Genomic DNA, 27,352 nt, shown 5'->3' on the forward strand with positions numbered 1-27,352 from the left:
GACATTTTAAATAGGCTATCAGTATGGGTGTTAGTTTAATGTGGGGAAATGTAATGAATTTTGAGATAAATAGATTACAAGCTGCATAACCGATTGATGGAAATATACTCCAGGAAATAGCTGAGGCTAGAGATTTAGGGGTTGGTGGCAGTAGACAGAAAGATTAAGTTTAGAGGATATAATTACTAAGGTTGCTAAGGCAGCCCATAAGATTACTTGGCTAATGAAGAAATTAACAAGTAGAGATCAGGAAATTATTATTCCTCTTTATAAGGCCCCTTGATATATCCACATCTGGTTTACTGTACTCAAGTCTGGTCGCCTTGGTTTCTTGGGGATGAGGAAGCAGTAGAGAAGATTCAGAGGTGATTGACCAAACTGGTGAGTGGTCTGTGGAATGTTCCCAATATGAGGACAGACTGAGGGTATGTGATTGCAGAAATTGGTTGATATAAGGAAAAAGGGGATATGATAGAAACATTTAAGTTACTTAAAGGGTTTTATAGGATTGATGTATGGGAAATGTTTCAGCACTTGGCTGGAGGGGCCAGAACAAGGGGTCATTTCTGGAAGTTGAATAAAGGTGTGAGGACAAGAGTTTTTGCTTGGAGAGTAATGAATGACTAGAATGGGTTGCCAGAGTCAGTTGTGAGTGCTTTGTCTGTTAATAGGTTCAAGGAGAGGTATGATATTGTGTGGATGGTTTGGTCTCCATTAGTTCTGGCGTGAAGCACTGTGCATATGAATGATTCACATAATCCAGTTTTGGCACACTCATGATATCATTCACACTCAAGTGCTTCATACCAGAACTAACGCTCGGACTCAATTTCAAACACAACTACTACTTGTTCTAAACTCTGTTTTGTCTAAAGTACAATATATTTTTAACGTCATTTAACTGAGTCAATTGCTCTGTAAATAAATATATATATACAGGCAGCTCTCGGTTTATGCCTCACTTTCATTCTTGAAAAAACGGGCATAAAACGAACCAAATTTTAATGGGAGGTACAAAGTTATGTTCCGTGCAGTCAAGAAAATATGCACATGAAGTATGTGAAACATTGTTATATTTAAAGCTTTGATAATACATACATATATATTTGTTAAAATAAAATTATTAATAACGAAAGCAAAACAAAATTATATACAAAAAAATATGAAACTTCGAAAAGATATTACATATTCTATGTTGAAGTTCCTGGTTTCAGATCACCTGCATTTTTTTTGAAATAAGTATCCAATGTTAACCGCCTAGATTTTCCTTTTCTTTCTTTAAGGAGTTCAGTGTAGGGTCGAATAGATGCGATTACACTCCTTTTTACGTTCGTGCTCCGTTCCCAATTGTGGTCCATTTTCGCAGAGTTCATTAGCCAATGTCTCTATGCTTGCAAGGATAAGCTGTAAATCAGACGTTTTTATCTCTCTCAGAGGACCGTCTTCGTTTTCTTTCTCCTCCTTCGGATGTTGACTTATTGTTCGGCTAATTTTTTTAAGTCTTCATTGGAAAGTGGTTTATCATGGCTTTCTAAGACTTCTGTCACATCTTCATCTAATCCACTTCTCGGCAAGCTTTGTAATGTCTTCAATAACATTCTCCTCTTGCTCTAATTCCTCAAAGTTGTGCATAAATGCTGGAAGAAGTTTTCGCCATGCTCCTTTTAAAGACTTTGCTGACACTTCGTTCCAAGCCTTGATGTTGTTAATACCCTTCAAAATATCGAATGACCGCCAATAGTCTTTAATAGTTTTTCCTGAAGTGTCCAAGACTCTTACCATTTCCATAAATGTTATATGGAGGTAATAGGCTTTGAAGATTGATATAATCCCCTGATCCATCGGTTGCAAAAGCGATGTTGTGTTTGGGGGCATGTGAACAACCTTGACATCCAGTGGTGTTCTTACTTCAGCAAGGTTTTGAGGATGTCCAGGGGCATTATCCAAGAGAAGCAATGCCTTGGCTGGCAAATCATTTTCTTTACCGAAGCGAAGCACGGTAGGACAAAAATAATTTGTGTACCAATCTATAAAAACGTCTTGTGTAACCCAAGCTTTCTTGTTCCATTTCCAATTGACTGGCAGCATGGCCTTTGGTGTCTGTGAATGGTACACCAACATTGGTTTAAGCTTCAAAGTTCCAGAGACATTTGCATCCAACAAAAGCATAAGTCTATCTTTTGCAGTTTTAAAACCTGGAGTGGAACATTCTTCACAGGAAATGAAGGTGCGTGATGACAATTTTTTCCAGTAGAGCCCAGTCTCATCAACATTAAAAATGAGATTAGGAGGATAACTTCCTTGTTCTACACAGTCTTGAAATTCTTTAGGAAAAGCAGCCGCTGCTGCAACATCTGCACTTGCCGCTCACCACATAATTTGACACTATGGCACTTACTTTGAGACTTAAATCTCATGAACCAACCTTTGCTTCCTAAAAATGTTTCTTTGCCTCCGTCTGTCTTTTTAAGATCCTCAAAAATTGTTTTTGCTTTCTCAGCTATAACAGCCTGCGTCAGAGGAATGTTTTTCTGATTCAAGTCATCCACCCATAATGATAATAATTTTTCCATTTTTCATGAAGTTTACCTCTGCTATAACTTACATGTTTTGCATTTAGTACTGCCGTAGATTGTTGCACAGACTGTTTTATTCTCTCTGCATTTTTCATAATTGTAGTAACAGTCGATGGAGGTAAGTTCATACTTCTACAGACATTAGCACACGTCTGCCCATCTTCCATTCTTCGAATCACCTCCATCTTCTTTTTGAGTGCGATTGATTTCTGCGCCTTCTTAACACCAAGTTCTGCTAACTTTTCTGCACTTCTTTTATTAGACATGGTATGTAATTATGTACTTTATCAATTTAAATACGTATGTATGTAAAAAAAATTAAATAGAACAATTAGGTAGATTCAACAGTAAAACTAGGTTTGATACATATAAGTCGTAGTAGCTCGGTTAACAATCAAACGCTAGAATGCCTGCTAACGCCGTTTCTCAGACCACAGTAAGAAAGCATGTGCAGGCATCTGCCGTTATTGTGAATCAGTGTAAATTGAACCATCGTAAATCGAGGGCTGCCTGTGTGTGTGTGTGTGTATATATATATATATATATATATATATATATATATATATATATATATATTATTTTATTTAATTATTTATTTATATTTTATTTTATTTTTTTAATAAGTTAGGAAATTTAATGACCATTTTTAATTATCTTACATTAGCTACTTAAGTGGTGCCTTTTGAAATTGTCAGTTATTGTTCAGTTAGCTTTGTACTGAAGATGCCTTTGATACTCAGGTGAAAATTACTAATAAATAATATTTTACGTGAGTTAATTCTGGCATTATAATTTATTTAGATATGGCTACTCATGGTATTTCCTTATTGAAACCACTTTTTGATATCTGCCCAGCTGCCACCCTCATCCACATAACCAATGTCATATCCATCCCCATTTGTTCTAATTTGCATAACAGAGTTCCATGTAGTATTCTGTCAAATGCCTTTGTGAAATCCAGCAGAATCATTGTGTAGCCATTTCCTTTATCCAACCAGCTGTTACTCGGTTATAAAAAGTAGAGAAGGGAACTGATGAGGTTTGAAAGGGGCATTATGATAGGATACCATGTTGCAGGACTATCTGTTTGAAAAATTATTGAGAAATTGGGCCATTAAAGATCAACAATCAGTGATATCATACTGCGATGGAAGCATAGAGAGTCAACTGCAAGTGCTACTGTTAAATCTGGAATGAAAGGTTTAAATTGTCATAAAACATTTCATTCGGGATTTAACTAGGACACTATTAAATTTTCCTAAAGAAGTACTCGTATATAGATATAAATGAAATTGTAAATAACGTATTAGTCCTTTGTTTTGTAAATTCCTCTATTTTGCTATATTGTTAACTGTCCTATGCATAACCGAAAGGAATTGGATTTTTGTGAGAATTATATTAGAACAGGAAAGGTTAGATCAAAGTTCACATTGAAATAATCGGCTTAAAGACATAACCCGAGGCAGTCGTGAGGTCTGAGGTGCACACGAGACATCCATGTGGAGAACATATCGAGGAGAAGATAGTATCGAGTGCACGAGACTTAGTGCTGAGCGGAATCAGTGACGTAGGGGGAGAGCAGAAACGCGGAGGTATAAGAAGCGGCGCGAGCTTGAGGCTCTTTTTTCTCTTCGTGACCCTTTGGATTTCGGGTACCGGTAGAAGTGGCACGAGTGGTCGGGAAGGATGATGGTCAGTGGCGGCTAAGCGACCAGGTGGCGGTCCAGTCCAGGCACATCTACCGTACAGTCAGTGAGAACCGAAGCTTCATGCCGAATCATGAGGACCTGTCTAGGCAGAGCAGTCTCGGCAAGAGGGTGATTCGTGAACGTAGTCACTAGAGGGTCATATCCAAAGACAACAGGCCGTAGAATGAGGTAATAAGCCACGTGCTCACAAAGGACTGATCGGGAGAAGATACCAGCAGGAACCAGATGGTCGGTAATGTAAAATCTTTCTAGTTCCATTGTGTTCTGAACTAAGCGGAAGTGCAGAAAAGTGCTGATATGTTATGTGATAGGACTTGATAATTAGTAACAGGACTCTAGTACTTAACCTATCGATAAATTACTGTAACTCTAAAAGTGCATAGTATAGAGTTTGACATTGAATTGTTGAGGTATGCCATTGTTTGTTAGCCTTAGATGAATGAGATAATCGCTAGTTTAATTGTGTTACATGAGTAGAAGCAGGACAACTTAAATTTGATATTGTCTCTTATTATGATATATTGATTGTAGTTCTATTTTGTCTAGTTAATAATTATTATGTGCAAGTGCAATTCAGTTTAGTTAAGTGAACCTTTGATTAATGTATATCGAGCTAAAGAATGAATAAACATTCATGTTTTCTTTACCTTATAAAGTCACCTGATCTCTAAAATCAATGCACCACTCACTAAAATCAGAACCTGTACGAATTCAAACGTGGAGGATTGGCTACGACTGCATGTAGAATAAGTTTGTTAAGGATTTCTAATTGGGATTGCTGTTTGCTAGATTCTAGAATCATAAAATAGTCTGTGTGTGTTAACTCCATGACAGGAGATTTCTCTTGTATAGGAAATAAGATGGCGCAGAGTTATCAAACAAATTTTTCTTAATTCTGAAAGGGAGTTAATTCCGGATTTTGCATTCAAAGAGGCTTGACTCTAGCCCGAGACAGACTGTTTGTCTGCTGAGCTTTGCACTCATAACCTACCGAAGGAACGGCCACCAAAGGGAGAGGAATTCTAGCATACCTTGAAACACTTAAACGTAAGAAAACAAACAATAATAGCAAAAACTAACACTACCCACAGCAGATGACCCTCTACACTCACCTAACATGACTGTGGGGTGCTATGAAGGATAATATCTAAAAACCGCCATTCGTTGGCTAGCACATTGAATGCAAAATTCCAGGCATTGACTGGAACATGAATCTGCACAAAAATATTTAGAACCGAATATCCTAACATGGGTTTCCATAGTAAGGCCGCAATATGCTAGCCCCACATTATCTGAACCATCATGCAGAATTGTCTTCAGTGGTGCAAGGAGTGTGTACAGTGGGACGTGGAAACTTGGAAAGCTGTGCTATGGAGCGATGAATCTCGCTACACCCTCAGTCTAGCAGATGGATGGGTGTGGCAGATGCCCGGTGAATGTCTCTTACCAGAGTGCATATTCCCTAGTAAGAAATTCGTGCAATTCTGTTTTAGGACCATTATGGTTTAACTTACAGGTTAATAATATTGTGTAGGATTGAGCAGATTATTTCAGATTATGCAAAGTAGGAGAGAGAGAGAAAGAGAGAGGAGCTATGAGATGTGATACTGAGTTATAGCTCTCTAGGAGGGTTTCAAAAAGCTGGCAATATGAGCATGTATGAAAAGAGCTATGTTATCATTTCAGTGTTGCAAAGTGTATGGTCTTTACTGTTTGAAAAGAAAGAAAGAATGAAATACTGTGCGTTCAGTTGGTAGGAATGTATTGAAGAATGCAGAGATGATAAGAAATCCAGATGGTGGTTAAAAAAGGTAAAGTTAAGGGATATATACTAGAATTGTGAAAATAAGAGTGGATAACCACAGTAATGAGAAGGACACTGGCATATAGAAATTAAAGAATTCCCATTCTGCTCTATAAAACCTTAATCAATCTGATCTTAACTACTGTGAGCAGATTTGATCCTCTGATTTTTAACCTAATGAGATTTTGGAAAGCGTTCAGAGAATGACTAAGGTAACATCTGATCTCTGAAATGATAGGTATGGTACAGATTGAGGAAATCCCATGTGCAAATTTACCAGATTAACATAAAGAATATTATTTATAGAATGGAGGATGGAGCCTCTGTAGTTCAGTCAGTATAGATGAAGCCCTTTGGTCGGAAAAACCTGGGTTTGGTTCTGGTCAGTGACATGAGGAACCTTTATCTGGTCTCTTTTGACCAAAGGTGAGTTAGCTAGTGTAATACGGAAGTAAGGAGTTTTTTCACCCGGAAACTCGCTTTTTTTGTCCACCAGAACAGGCAAACTGGCCCGTGAACACAAGCATCTACAGACAGAGGACACACTGGGAGGCATAGGCTAACCATCTTAATCCTCAAGATGCAGTAGCAGTTAAATGAATAGAAAATCCTCGACACTGCAACGTAAAAAGAGTAATAATAAGAAGGAGGATGAGGAGAAGGCGAAGAGGAGATTATTCATAGACTGGATGGAAAGTAGGAGAGGGAAGATTAGTCCTTGAATGAAGGAAAAGTGAAAAAGAGAGCAGCAGAGTGGAAGTTGTGTAAGGAGGATATTGATAAGGGACTGAGGTGCAAATTTTTTGGTTAGAAAGTGGTGTGTGAGGTGAGTTAAGTATATTTTCAGAGAGTATAGTGAGTGAGTGCTGAGATAGGAAATAAGTTTTAAGGCCTTTTTACATATTGTGATAGACAGAAGACCTTCCATGATGAGGCTTGTGATTTCATGGAGATCTGATCATAATAATAATAATGATATTTTTTTTAATGTCAATCCTATTCATGAAGGATTGGCAACCTATAATACCTTTAGTACTATAGGTTTATCATTCAGGCCTACCATACGATAAAATTTTTACATCAGATGATGAAAATTGTCGGCTATTTAAAGACATTTACAAACATCAAATCTCATTGGGTATACAATGAGATTTGAACCCACAGCCTGTTGGTTGGAGAAAAGATATCCCATCTACCAGGCCAACAATTACTATTTCATTATGCAAACACACATAATGAAATAGCTTGAAGTACAGTGCTTAATTAAAATTTTTTCATGAATTCACAAAAATAGAGCATGCTGTCCTAAGTATCCAGTTATAAAAACAAAAGTGTGCATATTGATCTTATAGGACCTGTTCTTGTCACAAGAAACCCTTGCATGCACCCTGGGGACATAAGGAAACTCATAGCAGTTAATGTCTCTTCACTTCATCATATTAAGGATTGCATTGTGTTTCCTGCTAAGGGATTCAGATCACATCCTGATGAAATGGGAGGTAAACTCATCTTTTTATTTATCTTTCTAATTATCAACTGAGTAATCTAGTGATTTTCCCTTTACTGATGGATTATAGCAGATATTGTGCTGTTATTATAATAATTCATTTATTTTTTCTTTTCTGTCCATGAAATGAATTCTATTGCTATGATGGTAACAATATTTAAAGAAAATGTGTATTTCTGTTCATACATGCACACTTCTGTGCGTGTGTGTGCGTGTGCGTGCGTGCGTGCGTGCAGAGCTATTTTTTTTGTTTGTTATTTTGCTTATGTTATTGATCACACTATTTATCATACTGTAACAACAAAGCAACCTGTTCACTTCAGCAAAACATCCATTTTTCTTTTAATAATTTTACGATATTAGGTTAATATTTAATATTGCCACAATTTAGTAATAAAGCTTAATAAATATTAGTTATAGCACAGTGAGCAACTCTACTATGTAAAAATTGTAGTAATATAGCATTTATAAATATAAGCTGGTACAGAAGAGTATCAGGCAAGTTTTGTAAAATTGTCTGTAAGAAATGTAAGCATTTCTTACAGACAATTTTCTTACAGACGTATAGTAAGCATTTCTTAAACGTGTGCTTAGGAATAGATCTGGACTTGTCTTCTGTGACTGAAGAAATATTCTAGATGATTTTTCAAACATACATTAGCCAGTCTTGCAGTCTCCCCCCACCCCTTTCCCAGGCAATTTTGGTTTTTTCTACTCCAAAAACAGGTAAATCAGCTTGAGAATGCATACAACTAACAGACATAATACATTGCTGGTTCATGTACTTGTCAGTAATACTCAGTCAATAATCAGCATCATTCTGTTTCCCAAGTTGCATGACTTCTACCCTAGGATGAATCAAGTAGCAGGATTACACATGCAATTTTAAATTTACAATATTAAATTGTAAATTTTAAATTTACACTCAGTTAAGACAATAAATCTGATCACAAATGTTTTATAGATCTTTGCTGGTTTGATATAATTGCTAACAGGAACTCTAATTTTCAATGCTGTCCAGTGATAACATGCAGATATGAAGTTTCAAAAATATAAAATTTTGACAACTGGGTCTACCTACTACATTTTGACTACTCCTCTCCCAATCTGTATTATGGAATTTTTTTAATATGATACTTATTTGTTTGGCTAGCTGTTCTCAATGTTAAAGCCATTATTATTATTGATGTTAAAGATACCAAGCTATTTTAAACCTGGTTTTACTCCATTTCCCAAGTAAGCAAACAGACAAATAAGTCAAGTTTGCGCCTGCATGTAATGCAGAATAAGCTCTGATCACTAATCTTAATATTTACCCATAATGCAAAGCACATCTCCTCAAGGAGATGTGCTGTGCAGATGTGCTTAATATTTACCCATAATGTTTTGTGCAGATGTGCTTAATATGTTTTGTGCAGATGTGCTTAATATTTACCCATAATGGGTAAATATTAAGGGTAAATAATATTTACCCTTAATATTTACCCATAATTTACCATTATGGGTAAATATTAAGATTAGTGATCAGAGCTTATTCTGCTTTTACCATGAGTTACTTGGTCTTGCACTACCTGCAGGGTCAGCTAGACTTGCATTACGTGCAGGCACAAACTTGACTTATTTGTCTGTTTGCTTACTTGGGAAATGGAGTAAAACCAGGTTTAAAATAGCTTGGTATCTTTAACATTTATAATACCCAAAGTAAAATACTTTCAACATTATTATTATTATTACTATTATTATCATACAGGGTGGCCCATAAGTCATGAAGGGGTTTAAACATTTAATAACTTTTTCATTTATTAATTATTTTTATTCTTTTTTGAAATGAAATACAGAACCTGGAGATCTTTTTAATAATCAAAAAAGTTATTCATATTTTAAATCCCTTGACTCTATAGGGATTCTACAGGCCACCCTGTAGAATCCCCATGGAGTCAAGGGACTCATTGCATCAGGTCTGCTTTCTAGGTTCCACAAAATCAATCAAACCACACCTTAAAGTAATTCACTATCTACATATACTCACCACCTTCTCATGCATGCATGCATTTCACACACCCACCATGTTCTACTTTTAATTCACTCACTTGTCCTGTTCAACTTTGAGAGTTAGTCCTATGTTCATGTCTTATATCTTTGTACTGCCCTTTGGAAAATATTCCGTGTATCTTTTCAGGTAAGCATTACCCATCTACTTGTATATCTATCACCCCTCCTCGCATCTACCACATTCTGTAGATTACATTTCCTCAATTTGTCCTCATTTCAAAGTTATATCTTTATTATGAGTATTAATGCCCTATCTAAACTTTTTTCATCCCCTTGAAATCTAGATGATGAAATCTGCACACTCACTAGGCTAGAATCAAGGCTTTAATACCCTAATTTCCTTATTTCTTCTAGTGTCATTCTCACCAGCAGCCACTTGGAATGTAGTCTTCAAAAACCATTGTAATTCATACCATGAATTTTACTGTCCTATGATCCCTTGTCTCCTTTAGTATACTTCTACCAACAGAGTACATATCTTTTGAATTCTGGATTGCAAAGTTTAAAACTTACACTTAGTCACATTATACTGATATGTCCACTCACTTGCTTCTTTCCATGATATTCAAATCAGCTCAAAGACTCACAACTTTAGTGCTTTTCTGATAACTCTCCCTAGGTTTACATAATTTACAAACTGCTGTATGTTTGTGATTTGGATCACAGGATATCATGTATATAACTTATCTCTTAATTAACTTATTGATCATTCAATTCATTAAGACTGAATCTTCAGGCGCCTTAACACGTTGTCCGCCGTAATGTTAAAAAATTTTGTGATCCCCAGGCCAACTTCTTTTTGTTTTACAATTTGCTGAAAGTAACATAAAATAATCATATTTTATGATTTTTTATCTATTTCATGCAGCTAAATAGATTTGTTAAGTGCAAATCACGTGTGCACCGCGCGGCCTGAGAAGAATTTTTTTTACTGACTGGGTCGAATGGCACACACGTGATTCGCACTTCACACAAAGTCAAACTTGCATATCTATGACGCTTACGAACAGTTATATGCGTTCAGCGTTTTGTCCAGTGGAATCAATTTGTTATAGTGATAAATATTGTTATAAATTGCCCTAATATGGGAGACTACAAAAAAGAGCAACGTCATTTAGAAGCCTTTATAAATGAAGTTCTATCTGATGACGAACCATACGAATATTCTTCAGAAAGTTACAACGGAAGTGATCTTAGTTCTCTGTCTTCAGATTCTGATTCTCTCATTGCTAGAAAGAGAATAAAAGTATCTACAACTGGTAATACCAAAGTTTTCGCTCCTGGTACATCTCAGTTTACTGCTGCTCATTCTGTAGAACAAACAATTGATGATGTTATAAGAAATCTGCATTTGACTAATGATTCTTCCTCAGATGAAATACTTGGAAATGTGAATTCAACTGACCTACAATGGAATGAAATTACATGTGATAAGCTAAAACATTTTCAGTTTGTGGATAATAATTTTGGAATAAAACAAAATGTTATTGAAGAAATGCACAATAAACAGCCTGTAGACTTCTTTTTTATGTCTGTTGATGAAGGACTGCTGGACCTAATGGTGCAAGAAACTAACAGATATGCTCTTCAAAAACTCAGTAAGACAATTTTACCAAAAGCAAGGATAAGAAAGTGGAAAAACACAAATCCCAATGAAATGAAGATATTTTTGGGTCTGTAAATTTGGTTTGGTTTAGTGCAGATGCCAAAATTAGAGTGTTATTGGTTGAATAACATCCTCTATTCTACAGAAATCAAACAAGTTATGTCAAGGAATCGGTTCGATCTTCTTCTCAGTAACTGGCACTTCACAGACAACGAGGGTGGAAATACTTCTGAAAGACTTTATAAAATTACACCTCTCATAAATCATATAAGAAAAAATTTCCAAAAAATAATGACGCCTTCGAGTAATATTTGCGTTGATGAAACTTTAGTTCCTTTCCTTGGTCGTCTTGCTTTTCGGTACATCAAGAATAAATGACACAAATTTGGCATAAAACTATTCAAATTGTGTATTGAAGATGGATATACATATGATTTCAAGATATACTGCAGTGCAGAAAAGACCAATACTACTATAGTGTTCCAACTTCAATTGTTATGGGACTTTGTGAGAATCTACCTGACCATGGACGCACAATATTTGCAGATAATTATTATACCAGTATTGAATTAGCGCACAAACTTTTGAATAGACAAACACACCTTGTAGGCACTTTGAGAAAAAATCGAAAGGGAATTCCACAGGATGTTACCCAGAAGAAATTGAAAAAGGGTAAAATAATTGGTAAAGAAAGTGACACAGGGGTGGTGGTAATAAAATGGTGCGATAAACGTGAAGTGCTTATGTTATCAACAAAACACACAAACAAAATGAAATCCCTTACAGCAAGAAATGGTAATGAAGTGCAAAAGCCAGAATCTATTATGAACTATACCAAAAGCAAAAGTTTTATTGATCTATCCGATTAGGTAAAAGCCTATGCTTCTTGTCTTCGAAGAAGTGTGAAATGGTACCGAAAACTCGCAGTTGAAATTCTTTTAGGTTCTGCTGTGGTGAACGCTTTTATAGTATATAAGCGAGTTACTGATAAAAACATTAGCATCACAGAATTTAGAGAAAAAATCGCAAAAGAGTTATTAGGAATTACACGAAAGGAAAATAATGTCACTTCGACTTCAGACAAGGAAAAACATATTTTAGAAGAGGTTGGTACCGGTAATAGGAGAAGATGTACATCTTGCTACAAAAAGTTAACCGAAAAACATAATTGAAAATATGCAACATCTAAGGCAACACAAACATGGTGGAAATGTGTTCAGTGCGAAAAAGTTTACTGTGTTCGCTGTTTTACTATTGTGCATAACTGTAGTTTGTAATTGTTTAGTAATAATTTCACCTAATTATTTTTTTCATATCTATTTGTCTATTGTTTGTCATTTTTTGTTTATTAGGTTTTCAATTTTTTAGAAGAAAAATTTATGATTTGACACATTTCTAATGACATATATTATAAATAAATATTTAGCACCATTGTTATTGTTTTATTCAACATTAGAAATTGGCCTAAATCAGGTAAAAATAAAACCCCCATAATAGGCCACCTGTTGTACATGTAGTTGAAATTCTACTGCGCTAACTATATAAACCTGTTTACCAGGCCCCACATTTCCATTACCCATAAGCATTTCGTTTAGACATGAATCACGGGCGAACTACGCGACCTGAAAGAAAAATCTTTATGTAAAGCAAATATGATTCATGCAACGCATCGAAAAAATGTGTGAATCGTATTTGATTCATACAGCAGTCAACGTGTTAATAACAAAAGAATTTATTGTTAATTTAGAAAAAAAACATAAATATATCACAGTATAAAATCATTATAACTTAACTATGCAAGTCAATATATACTTCAGATCACAATATGAAACTGCATGAAAAACATCTTTTCTGCATTGTCCCCTTTAATTTTAATGTGATAAGGTTATAATTATTGTTATTATTATTATTATTATTATACTGGTGCCTCATTGCAGGAGACCCAAACTATCCACACAATCTATCTTACCTCTCATTGAACCCATTAACAGAAAAAGCACTCACAACTGACTCTGGCAACCCATTCCACTCATTCACAACCCTCAAAGTAAAAAATCTAGCCCTCACTAATCACACCTTCATTCAACTTCCAGGAATGACCCCTTATTTTGGCTCAAGTGGGGAAACATTTCCCCTGCATCAATCCAATAAAACCCTTTAAGCAACTTAAATGTTTCTATTATATTTCCTTTTTTCTCCTATCAACCAACTTCTGCAATCCACACACTCTCAATCTATCTTCATAGGAACAGCCACAGACCAGTCACTATTTTGCTACTCACCTCTGAATCTTCTCCACTGTTTCCTCATCCCCAAGAAACCCAGGAAACCAGACTTGAGCACAGTGATTCCAGATGTGGATGTATCAAGGCCTTATAAAGAGGAATAGCAACTTTCTTATGTCTCATTGTTAGTGTGTTCTTCAATAGCCAAGTAATCTTATGGGCTACCTTAGTAGCCTTAGCAATATTTCCTCTAAACTTTAACTCTCTGTCTACCACCATCCCTAAATCTCTAGCTTCAGCTATTTCCTGGAGTATATTTCCATCAATATGGTACACACCTTGTAATCTGTTTATCCCAAAATGCATAACTTTACATTTCTCCACATTAAACTGCAATCATTATCTTTTGTCCATACTGACAGCCTATTTATAATGTCCTGCAAACTCTCCACATCGCTTTGATTAACTATTATTATACCTAATTTTGCATCATCAGCAAACAACTGAATATTTCATTTCATGCTATTTACTATATCATTTATGCATAAAATAGGCAGCAGTGGTCCCAGCACTGAATCTCGTGGCTTACCACTAGTCACCTATTTTCATGTTGATTCTGCCCTTCCATATGCCACTTTTTGACATTGCCCAGCAGCCATCCTCTTGTCCACATAACCAGTGTCGTATCCATCCTCATTTATTCTAATTTGCATAGCAAAGTACAAGGGAATTATTTTGCCCATTTTCCATTCCCTGTCTTACACATTCTTTCAAAACCTGAACTGATATCCCATCTAATTCCACAACTGTATTTACATTGAGATTCTACAATATCCTAACCTTCATTTCATCCACCTCTCTTCCCCCCATTAGTATCTATCACAGTGTTACATCAGTAATCTGAGTTGGATGATATACACCCTTGCAAAGTGGTCACTCTGTAGCCAACTATTTTATCTACTTCTGTCACCTTGTGGCCATCATCACTCATTAAGGTTAATCATTCTTCCTCTTACTTGCGGCATAACGAAATAACTCTTTGGGATTTTCTTTCATCTGCTTGGCTAGATCTTTTCATAATTCCCTCCACAGCATTTTATTCTTCTGCAACTTTGTGCTTATTGATATTACTCCTCCATCTAAGTTTCTTCCTAAGCTTGTCATAATCACCTGCCTTGTAGTTTCACATATACCCCTTCTTAACAGAATATTTCTAATGTTGCACAATCTCCCAAGTTAAAACTGCATGGTCACTTTCACCAATCGGAGGCAATGTGGTCACCTTGATTATGGATAGCTCTTCTGATCCTATGACCAGGTCCAATACTCTCACATACCTAGTCCCCTCCATTACATGCTGCTTCAAGTAATTATCTCTCAGTAGGTGTATAAATTTCATCTCTTTCCTTCCATGTGATCTTTCTTCTTGACCTGTACTCATTGTACCAATTTGGTGATGCATGTCTTCCAGATCATCTGTATAACTCCCTGGTCTATAGCAACATCCAACTGTATATTTTGTCTTACTGGCCTTAATCTCACACCAGACTGCTTCAAATGAACAGCTACCCTCCCACCTATTATTTTTGGCTGCAATTCATCTGCTATCATCAGCAGTAACCCTTCCCCCACATCCTATCATCTCTATCTTCTCTGAATATACTTAACCCTTCACATTATATCCCTGTAACTACATCATCTGCTGCTAGCCAAGTCTTACTAATCCCTAGAATTTTTGGCAAAGTTGCACTAACCAAAGCCAAAAATTCCTCCCTTTTATTCCTGATACTATTTATTCCTGATACTGACAGTTTCAACATTTGTATGTAGAAACTGTAGCATCCCTTTTGGCCCCCATCCACCTTTATTTCTTGAATTGACTACCCTATTCAATATTTTTGCTTGAGGGACTAGATTTTGTACTTGGTCATTCTCACACTCACTCAACTCATGGGTGTATTCACACAAACTCACCTGCTTTCATCCTAATTGCTTAAGTTTTCCTGAATTTGCACTTCAGCATGCTTGGTGAACAAAGCTCTCATAAGACATGTGACACCAAAACCATTTAGATGCGGTCCTCACCATTGTACAAATCCTTCTTTCTGTGAAACAGAGACCATAGATCCACAAATTCTACATCATTCCTTTTGCATAATCTACGTATAGACTCATTGGCTATCAGTGCCCTCCTCCTCAGTTCATCTTTATCATAGCATGGTACTTAAAATCTTTATCTTCTCACTCTTCAGTTTTGCCTCTTCTAACAACTCTTTTACATCCTCCCTCATAGAATACTTCTCGCCTCTCAAATCATTTGTGCAAACCAAGACAATCATTTCCTTTGACTTGAATTTTTTCTTCCAGGTGGTGTGACTAATATCGTGAATTTTTGCACCAGGGAAACACGATTTTGTTACACTCTCATTAAGTATACCCCTGATCATTGAGTCTCCGTAAATGATTTTCTCCTTAACTTGTTTTTCTTTTTTGTTTGCTCAGTCTTCGTTTCACCTACTTCGGACTGCTTGCTTCTTTCTCTTCTCAGCCATGCTAAGCTCTTGCTGCTTTTGCAATTTTTCAATTTTGTGCTTTGTCCTGTGAAGGATAACATTCAAGCATGCTATTTCTTTATTAATGCTCATAAAATAGGCCAGAGGATACAAAGGATGATGGAGATGGTATGAATGGATAAATAAGTTCTGAGTTGAAGGTGAGTAATTCTTATGGGGACCACTATGAGAAAGAAAGGAAAGTACACATGGGTGAAAGGAAATAGCATTTATGCAGTTATTAAGGAATAATTACAAAGGCAGCATGTGTTGGAAGGAACCAGAGGTTTGAGAGTGCTAGATGTAGTAAATGCATCAAAGGATTTGTAACCAAGGTGGCCACATTGCTGCCAACATGGCTGTAAATAATACCATATTGTAATCAAGTGCTTAATGCTCAATAATATCCGAATTTTCATAGAGGTCTCCTACAACGGCCTCTTGTTCTACTCCTTCTCACCTCTACTCTATAAAAATTTTCCACTACATTAATCTGGTAACAACCCCTAATCAACTCACATGTCTCTTCTCCTTTTTCTATTCAAAATGCTCTGCAAATTGCATTCCCTCAATCTTTCTTCTTATCCTACATTCCAGAACCGATACAACCTTAGTGAATACTCTAAGATATCCTCACCCCTTTGAAAACCAGGTGATAAAAGAACCATAACCTTTTCACATCTACATATCAAGTTCTTCCTCATCATTGTCATAATTCATGTGATTTCTTCATAAAATTTTAATAATGCGATTCCTAAACTTCAAGTCTTTGTTCACTACTACTTCCACATCTCTCATCTCCTCTACCTCCTTAAAAATTTCCTCATTAATTGCATATGCTGCATTTTATTCTTGTATATAAATTTCTAAACTTAACACTTTGCAAAGTGAACTAGTACCTCCACAAATTCTTGTCAAATCCTTCTCAAGACTACACAGATCTCTACTCCTCTACTGAGGAGTAGAGATCTGTGTAGAGGTGAGAAGAGAGTAGAGTAGAGGTGAGAAGGAGTAGAACAAGAGGCCGTTGTAGGAGACCTCTATGAAAATTAAGATGATTAATCTTAATTTTCATAGAGGTTTCATAGAGAAAATTAATCTTAATTTTCATAATTTTTCTTAATTCATAGACCTCTATGAATTAAGAAAATTAATGATAATGGCCCAAATTATTTGGGCCATTATCATTAACACATAAAGTAAATGATAATGGCCCAAAACATATTCCTGTGGCACACCATATTGCTGGTGACTTTCCTTTTTTAAGATACCACTCCACCCACAAGCAACTTGCTGAATCATATTTCAGATCTTATTATCTAACCCATCCATTCTGATTTAGTTACCAGTTTGTTGTATGGCAGCCTATAAAAAGTCTTTGAAAAATCCAATTTTAGTTAAATACTGTATATGCTTCTCTCTTGTCCAAGGAATTTGTCACCTTGTTGTAGTACATAAACAGATTGCTAAAATATGATCTCACTTTTACAAACCCATGCTTATTATCGAAGAGAATACATCTGTTATCAACTCAATTCTGTATTCTAGCCCTCATCAACTTCTTCAATACTTAGATCCTAATTCCACAAACATATAGATTGCAATCTAATTTTTAGCATTAGTCTTATTACCCAGAGGGTAAAATCATTTCATTGAAGCGGAATGAATTTAAACTTTCTTTCCACTCCTCTGGGACTTGTCCTTTTGCAGGACTTGTTAAACATATGCTCAGACTGCCATTAATCCATCAAAACATTCCTTTAAGAAATGGTAATATGCTGTGAAGTCCTACTGCTTTATTAACATCAAGTTTACGTAATTTCTTATATACAGTGTATAGCTCCTGCTCACTCATTATCAGTCCCACCACTGCTATACCCTCTACACTCAAACTCCTCGTGATGTTGCATTCATGAGGATGAAATACCCTGATAAACTTCCATCTCTGCCTCTGCAGCAGTTGTCAATCTAACTTTTTCACTAACATAATCCTCACATAATCATTATTTCTCTATTTGCCAGATATGAAAATAACTCGATGAGTTTTCTTGGCTTAATTGACTAATTTGGTCTTTATTATTATTATTATTATTAACACAAGACCTCCATGAAGTCAAAAGAGTCATCGTGGAAAGCAAACACTGTTCACACAAAGCCCATCAAACCATTCTTTAAACTCATTCAATATATAGATAATGGACAAAAAAAAAAAAAAAAAAACCCACTGAACTATCAAGTTGTGTTGTCAGTAGTTGCAATGCAGCATCTATGATGCACCAAATACGCATGCAGTTGATATGCAGATATACTCCCAATATTCCTAGGGATGTACGTATAAAGGCAAATGGAGGCCTACTGCTGTTTATTGCATGTTAAAATGTAATCCAGAGAGGACTGCACTGACTTTGAAAGGAAAATGATTGTAGGAAGCAGGTGGCTTTTAATTTCATTGAATATCTGAATTCTACAATGGCCTCTTGTTCCACCCCTCCTCTATAAAATTTTACAACTCATTAATCTGGTAACAACTCCTAATCAATTTACTAATCATGTCTCCTCTCCTTTTTCTATTCACAATGCTCTGCAAATTTCATTCCTTCAATCTATCTTCTTATTCTACATTCCAGAAGTGATACAGCCTTAGTGAATACCCTAAGATATCCTCACCCTTTGAAAACCAAGTGATAAAAGAACTATAACCTTTTTGCATCTACATATTAACTTCATCTACTCCAGAACAGCATCACTGTCAACAGGATAAACATCATCAGTAAAATGCAATAGTGGATGAAAGCACTTACTGCAAGAGAGGGACGTTTGAGTATTAGTGCACTATGCCACGAAAAATAAGCACACTACTGCCTTCCATGCACTGAGCAATTGTGTGAAAAATTCAACACCAGTTGTGAGAAACTCAATTTAATGAAAGCTCTGCACTGGGTACTACACAGAGGTGGATATCATGGTTGAGTTGCCTTACACAAGCCTTTGATCACTCCCGTCAATGCATGCCATCACATTCAGTGGTGCAAAGATCACAGGCAGTAGACTACACAAGAGTGGAGAGATGTGATGTGGTCCAATGAATCCATGTTCACACTTTTTTGCTGCAAATGGATGAATATGTGTGTGGCCTCAGCCAAAGGAAGCTTACCAGCCAGAGTGCTTGTTTTCAACTGTGAAAGGCTTTATTGATTTTGTAATGGTCTGGGGGTTCATTCTCATAGCAGGGTTTGGATCCAGTTGATGTATTGAAAGGCAAAGTAAATGCTGCACATTATCTCTCAATTATAAGTGATTCTCTTCATCCTCTGTTGACACACTTTTCTGCTATGTATGCCAGCCACGTTTCAACAGGATAATGCTCCCATTCATCAAGCAAATGTGGTCACCCAGTGGTTTGCAAAACATGATGATGATGAAGTGTTCTGTCTGTCATGACAATCCCAATTGCTAGACTTAAATCTTATAGAACATTTATGGGACATTTTGAAGCAGGCTCTTATGCAACATTTCCCACCTCCAAAGAACAACGGTGAATAGATGTAATTTCTGTTCAAATGAATAGTGTAAAATTCCTCCTGTTGAGTTCCAATCACTGAAACAGAAACGCGTCACTGTTTCCGTTTCTTTGTCCATCACCTGTATCTGCATTCACCACAATGTCAGGCAAAACATTCCACTGACCAACCACTCTCCATACAAAGAACTTACTCCTTATGCCCCTGTTTACACCTTTCTTATACAACTTCTAGGTATGTTTGTTCTACCCCACTCCATTCTACAAAATATTTCTTCAACATTAACCTGGTAACAACCCTTAACCAACTTAAATGTCTCAGTCATATCCCTTCTCTTCCTCCTGTTCACAAAGCTTTGCAAACTATGTTCCCTCTATCTTCCCCCCTCATATCCCAAAGGCCAGTTACAACCTTAGTCAGTATCCAACATATCCTCATCACCATGAAAATCAGGGGGACCAAATCGGTGCACAATAATCCATAGGAGACCTGATCAAGGCCATATACAATGGAACTAGAACCTCTTTATTTCTACAAGTTAATATCCTCTGATGTGATGTCTACACAACTTGTGCAGTGTGATCTCATAACTTCAGATTCTTGTCCGCCACCACTCCAAGGTCTCTTAATCTCCTTAGTGCTTCCTCCAAGATTTCCCTGCCAAGTGTACACTTTTCATCCTGTTGTTGCCTACCAAATTTTAGAAGTTTACATTTGGCAATATTGAATTGATAGTTCCATACTGTTGCCCAGTCATACAATCTATTCAAGTCCTCCTGTAAGGCCATAACATCTGCTTGATTCCTCATCACTCTCCCCAATTTTGTATAATCTAAAAACAGTTGTATAGTCTAAAAAGTGGTGTATATCAGTTAAACCTATCTCAATATCATTAATATACAATTTAAATAACAATGGTCCTAAAACTGACCTTTGCTGTACGCCACTAGTGACTTTCCTCTTTTGAGATAGTTATCCAATACACAACTTGCTGATACCTTTCCAATAGCCATTCACCTATCCAATTCTATCTACTTCAGTTTAGTGACCAACTTGTGGTGTTGCAATCTATGAAAAGTCTTTGCAAAATCTAAGTATACCACTGTATGTGCAATCTCCCTTGTCCAATACATTCATCACCTTGTTATAGTACACAAACAAGTTTGTAAAATATGATTTCCCTTTAACAAACTAGTGCTGATAAGCACAAAGAATACCATTGTTATCAAACCCACTTTTGTATCCTATATTTCACCAACCTCTCCAATAGCTTAACTACAACTCCAGCTGTACAGATTGGCCTATAATTTGTAGCCTTAACCTTATTATCCTTCTTCTAGAGAAGAGTCTTGCAACAGCACATCCCAAGGGAGTAGAACGAAGGCAAAATTGTTCCACTTCACAAAGGGATGTGCTCTTGCAAGACTCTTGTCTTCCAACAAGACATGTGGTAATATGTCATCAAGTCCTATTTCCTTATTAACATGTAGTTCACTTAACTCCTCATATACTTCTTGCTTGCTCACCATTAAGTCTTCTCTCCTTTCATTCTCTGCATTTGAGCTTCTGATTTAACACTAGGGATGAACCACTCCGATGAAATGCTCACTGAACACCTCAACTATGTGCTCTATAGTAGTTACCTATCTCCCACTTTCATCCATTAACAGCATCTTACCATCATTTTTTTATTTTATTTTATATTTTATTTTATTTTATTTTATTATTAATCAGTAAAATAATCTTTTCAACACGTGTGTTTTGTGTCCCTAAATTCATAAATATGAATCTTACCATCATGATTCTTCATTCTACTTTCCACATATCGAAGAAACTCACAAGCTTTTTCCTGGCCTCATTGACTAATTTCTGCTCATACTCATACTGCACTTTTGTTGTTCTTACCAACTGAATCACTCTCCTGACCTTCTCTTTATACTCTTCATGCAACTAATTATTACCATTATTCATCTTGTGCTGGCTGCAAAGTGCTTTCTTCTTCTTCGTCTAGATTTCATGCTTAATTCCCTCGTTCTTCCATTTTATATCTACTTTATTCACTCTTTTGACCTTCAGAATACATTCACATATTGATGCTGTTATGTATTTTTCTTTGTCACTTCCCAAGCAGCATTTATTTCCTTACCTCTCAACTCCTCATTTCATGCTATAGCTCAAAGCTGTCTCCTAAGCTTGTCATCATAATTGCCATCCTTGTAATTCACATATATCCTTTTCTCACAGATGGCTCACACATTACAATAATCTTTATATAAACATTTAGTATAAAATAGACAAAATACTTAAAGATGGTATAAAACAGTCATAAAGAGGGCATTCAGGAATAGACTGCAACTGTATGTCTAGGTTGCTTATCCAATCAACTACACTTGGTGTAGCATGGATGAATTCTGACAGGTTTCCATGATATGCATGTTGAGCACATTCTACTGTGATATGACTAATTGCCTGGCAAGGTGATCCACAGTTTCATCTGGGTGAGGCAATCATGCCCCATTTGTAAAGATGGTCTGCACATCTGCCATGATTGGTGCAAATTCTGTTAAGGGTAGACCAAATTTTCTGTAGTAGATCAAAACCATCTGTAGTAGATCAAATTTTCTGTAGTAGATCAAAACCAAAACCACCAAAGGCATCTGCATTGGGTCCACTAATTCATAAAAGTCTCCTGTTGAAGTATTCCACCAGAACTCTGTCTGCTTCTCCTTCATATTAAAATCTGTCTCTGCAAGATTTATCACTATTAGGATTGAAAGGTGCCTTGACTTTAGCCTATTTATTTCTAGGAGCAGAATGTCTTTGTGGATTGGGAGAGCTTGGGGTTTCCATGATTTTGCTATATTCATATAGAAGAAATGTTGGATCTGCGGGGGGGGGGGGGGTGTAACTTAGCACTGGGAGTCAGTAGGTTGGGATTGATTTCACAATTCCAGAAATAAGACGCATAGTGGTATTAAGCTGAGCATTGACCAAGTACACATGGGCACTGTTCAGCCATGCAAGTGAGCAGTATTCAGCTGCACAGTAAATGAGACCAAGAGCAGTGCAGTGAAGTATTGCTGCTGAGGCACCTCAAGTTGTTCTGCAGAGTTTTTGCAACATGTTGTTTTGTGTTTTTAACTTGGATGCTATATTAATGAGATGTGGTTGAAAGGATAGAGTTCTATCCAAAGTGATGCTGAGATATTTCAGGAATCTATTGTATCAGTTTGTGATTAAAATAGACCATCAGTTCTTTGTTAGCCTGATTATTGTTCAAGTGGATTTCACCATCATGAAACTTCTGTTTTACTAGGGTTTGGGTGTGATCTCCATTGGCAGAAGTGTGCATCTCAGATTGCAAGGTCATTTGTTAGTATGTCTTCTATTGTAGTAAAGTTAGTGTGTCTGGTGGCTAGAGCAATGTCATCAGTGTAATAAGACTTCTTGGAGGCTGTAGTAGGCAAGTCTGCTTAGGTTTTCATGATTTTGCTATATTCACATAGAAGAATGTTGGATCTGCAGTTTACTTTTATTCTTATTCATGACCACTTGAAACTGGCAGTTGTTTAGCATGTTTTCAATTAATTTAGCTATTGTTCTGCATGGGACTGCACAGAGTAACTTGTAGATTGCACCTTGCCTCCAGACTGTATATCATAAGCTGCTGTATAATGTATAAAGTTTTAAAAGGTAAAGTTTTACCCTAGTAAAACAGAAGTTTCATGATGGTGAAATCCACTTGAACAATAATCAGGCTAACAAAGAACTGATGGTCTATTTTAATCACAAACTGCTATGTTACAATAGATTCCTGAAATATCTCGGCATCATTTTGAATAGAACTCTATGCTTTATACTGTTTTCAGCTGTCATTGGTAGCCTTCCTCAATGTGTGTGTGTGGTGAGTGACAAAACCTGATCATAGGAGCTTCATTTATGTCTGAATCCAATCTGTTCCATTGAGACTTGTTCCATTATTTTAGAGGCAATTCTATTGAGGACAAGCCTTTCTAGAAGTTGATAACAGGCATTAAGCATGGCAATTGGTCAGTAATTTTCTGGTTTGTTGTTAGTTTTCCCTGGTTTCAAAATAGGGATAATTTTTATTCTCTTAAACTCTTTCGGAAGTCTACCAGTCTAGAAGGATGTCGGAGAAAAAACAAGCCAGCCACTGTTGAGCTTTTGGTCCTGACTTCAGCAGGAAGTCAGAATTAATACCATCAAAACCTGGAGCCTTGCATGGTTTCATGTCTGTTAAAGCAACGTTAATATTTTCAAGCATGAAAGGTCATGAATATAAAGGGTCTGATGGTCTACTGTTCTTCAAATGTGTAAGTTCTCTTTTTATTTGAATAGTGTGCTGTTTGTCCTTGATAGTATGTCTTGATATATAGACTATATGTGATGCATATTGGTTAGAAGAAATAGCTGATTGTTCCCGGACAATTGGGGTGCCACTACATAGTTTTCTTAGAAGGCTCCATGCCTTCCTACTGGAGTGCCGAAAATCAAGTCTTTCTATTATCTCAGTCCATTTCTTCTGTTGGTTGGTGTCAAGACTGTGAATGAGTTCATCTGGAATATCAGGGTTGCCACTTTCTAGGTATTCTTGATACGGTTTTTGCTATCATCATCATCTCATTTGGGGATATACTCCTTGCAGAAACCTTTTGGTATGGTCTTCTTACCTACAGTCAACCCAACTCCCATGAATCTCTTGTAATTATTGTTTGTTAGAGGAACCCAATGGTCATATTTGTCTAGATAGACAGCAAATGTGTACCAGTCGGTTTTCTGGAAATTCCAGTGGGGATGCTGGATGGATCTGACAAGGGGAACTTGCAAGCCTACTTCTAATATAATTAGTCTATGTTGGCTTCGGGGAAAGTTGGAGAGAACTCTTCTCGATGTAGGTAATAGTTATCCATTGTTGTCTTGAGTGACAAAGTAGAGGTCAGAGTTGTACTCCCTGTTCCAAGTTGCTGACCTGAAGGAAGATCTATCTTTTGCATCAGAGATTAGGTGCATATTGTGAATTTTTGTCCATTCAGTCAAAGTCTTTCTGCAATCATTGTTGGGAGCTTATTTCCATTGCGTGTAGTGGCTGTTGAAGTCATCACAGGGTGGTTATGTACTGGTAGGGCTTGTGGAGGCCACAAGAGTGCTGGGGGTTTATATACATTAGTAATGCTCCCTATCTTATTTGTTATCAGATGCACACAATCACCAATGTTGGTAGTAATGAGATGGAAATCTTCTAGGGTATTACATACATAGGTGTCAAGGCTGTGTGCATGATAGTAAGTGGCTCCAATGATACTGTCCAGGAATTTGTCCCCTGTGATGGAGTTGATCTTCATCCTTACAGTGGGTCTCCTGGACAAGAACAACGTCGATCGACATTGTTGTCGTCTAAAATCTTTGAGAGGTATTCACATTTTGCTCTACATATTCTCTCGATGTTAATTTGGCAAATATGGACAACTGGTCCAATATATATAGTCATTTTGCTCTTAAGAGAGCTAATTCATGTGTTTGAGTTCATGTAGGAAGATGTAGTCATCCCATTCACAACTGCATCCTCTGATATTATGATTAGATCTGGTGCAGTTGACTGATGGTGCAGTTAATCAAATCAGATTCAAGAAAACACCTTGTCCACTTTTTCCCTTATGAAAATGTCTTTGCAATTTATCATTATACCGCTTGACCGATCATTTGTTAGCTGCTTTCAGCAATTTCAAAGTGAATTTTCTTTGGAGTTCTCAAAAAATCTGGCAGTTCCCAAACCCTTTTTGCTGTTGAAGTTCGAGATGCTTGCACAGGTTCTGTGGAATTTATGTGAAGTACAAAATAATGATTTTCTTATATATTAGTGTTCAGAAAATAACTGGTTTGAAATTCACAATTTCAAACCAATTAGTGTGAATATAATAGCAGAGTATAGTTCTTTATATTTTATGCATTTATGAAGATATATGTTGAACTACTGATGTTCTAGAATACCTAGAAGTGAAATGCATCAGCAGAAGGTGGGGAAAATGCAATAAACACGATTCTATCCAAAAAAAAGTACAGTTCTTAATATAGCAAACTTTTAGGGAAAACTCCATAATAGTTTTTTATACTGGATAGTTTGATACATTGAATTTCTTTTAGAAGGGAATTGTGTCTATGGAACTCTGAGAGAACTTTTTGATAGATTTCTTATAGTAAGTGAATTTTTTATAACAGTGTTTGCTGTAGTCATTGTTATAGTAAGTGAATTTTTTATGACAGTGTTTGCTGTGATGATTGTTATAGTAAGTGAATTTTTATGACAGTGTTTGCTGTGGTGAGAATCGATTACATTTTCATTCTTATTGTTTTGTATTTTATAACACCTTTTAAAACATAACATTACAAAATAATCATTATGCCTATTATATCTGAATGTCTCATCATTTTCAATGTCTAAACATGTCATCACAGCACATTATTTATGGCACTTTGTTTGACTGCCTACGTAGTATGTAGGATAACAGATTTTTAAAAAAAAGCTTTAAAATGGGTATGCAGCAACAACTCAAAATAGTTTTGCTACAATGATACAAAAGTTCAGACAGCGTATACATGGTGTCTGAACTTTTCTAACTCTGATATGTCTTAAAATTGAATACTCCAATTTACATAAATTATTTCTAGTTTTACCGGTTATCTGAACATTGATTCTCTCAGGAAAAGATCATTGTCTTGTCAGATGTCATCTCCTTCCAGGGGGTTGACTACCATGAGCTTCCACCATGCACGGTTTTGTGCTTCTCTTTTACATTCTTCATAGGACAAACAGCTCCAGTCCTTAATATTTCCCATCCAATCTGTTCTTTATCTTCCTCTTCTTCTTTTTGCTTGTATCATTCCTTCTAGAAGTGTTTTTTTTTGTAGGGTTCATGCCTTAGTATGTGACCAAAACACGGGGATTTCCTTTTCTTAATGGTTTTCAACAGAGTCCTATCTTCTCCAATCATCTCTAATATTTCTAAATTAGTTTTTTGGCAGTCCATGGGACTCTAAGAATTCTTCTGAGGATCCACATCTCAAAGGCTTTTAGTTTATTTTCACAATTTTTTGATATTGTCCAGGCTTCTGCTCCATATAGCAGTGTTGACCATACGTAGCATTTGGACAGCCTAATTCTTGTTTTTGTGTGAATTTCCCTTGAAGTCAGAATGCTTTTCATGCTAATGAAGGTTGATCTAGCAATTTCTATTCTTCTTAATATTTCCTTATCACACTTTCCATTCTCTGTAATTAGTTGACCCAAATATATATAACTCTCTACTTGATCTAAAGTATTTCCTCTGATCTTAATATTTATATTGGATATTTTCCCTTTTTCTTACCATCATGGTTTTGGTTATTTTGAAGTTGAAATTAAGTAGATATTTTTCACTTAGTTTCAGCATCTCTTCTAGTAGGTTCATCATTATCATCATCAAATTCCTGCCATGTACCCTCAAGGGGTGTACAGGATATGATAGTACTACATGAAAAATTTACATCATTACTAACTTCCTATCTACAATTTTCCTCCAAATCAGTGTGTTACTTGTCAAGACTCCACATTATCAGATCTTATATTTCTATTGTCTAAGGCACTTTGTACCGCATCAATCCACCTATATCTTGGTCTTCCTGTGGGTCGTTTTCCTGCCAATCTGGCAGAGAACACTTGTTTTGCTAATCTTTCCTTGCCTAATCTTTCCTTGCCCACCTGAGATTAGCTCTGCTAATTCATTCCTGGATGCTGACAATGTC

General features: G+C 36.3%; 1 protein-coding gene across 4 annotated transcripts in view; it reads left to right on the forward strand.

The window, feature by feature from the left end:
• Window positions 1-27,352, forward strand: part of LOC150109059 (uncharacterized) — a 278,607-nt gene that overhangs the window by 213,658 nt on the left and 37,597 nt on the right. For all 4 annotated transcript variants that reach the window (XM_090411446.1, XM_090411462.1, XM_090411471.1 and 1 more), the window contains exon 6: window positions 7,442-7,588. In XM_090411446.1, the coding sequence (XP_090267572.1) occupies window positions 7,442-7,588 (147 nt within the window). The remainder of the gene's footprint in view (window positions 1-7,441; window positions 7,589-27,352) is intronic.

The sequence above is a fragment of the Typopeltis vanoorti genome, chromosome 2 (genome assembly GCF_054136105.1).
Source record: "Typopeltis vanoorti isolate ZY-2024b chromosome 2, IOZ_Tvanoo_1.0, whole genome shotgun sequence".
In the NCBI taxonomy this organism is placed as follows: Eukaryota; Metazoa; Arthropoda; class Arachnida; order Uropygi; family Thelyphonidae; genus Typopeltis; species Typopeltis vanoorti.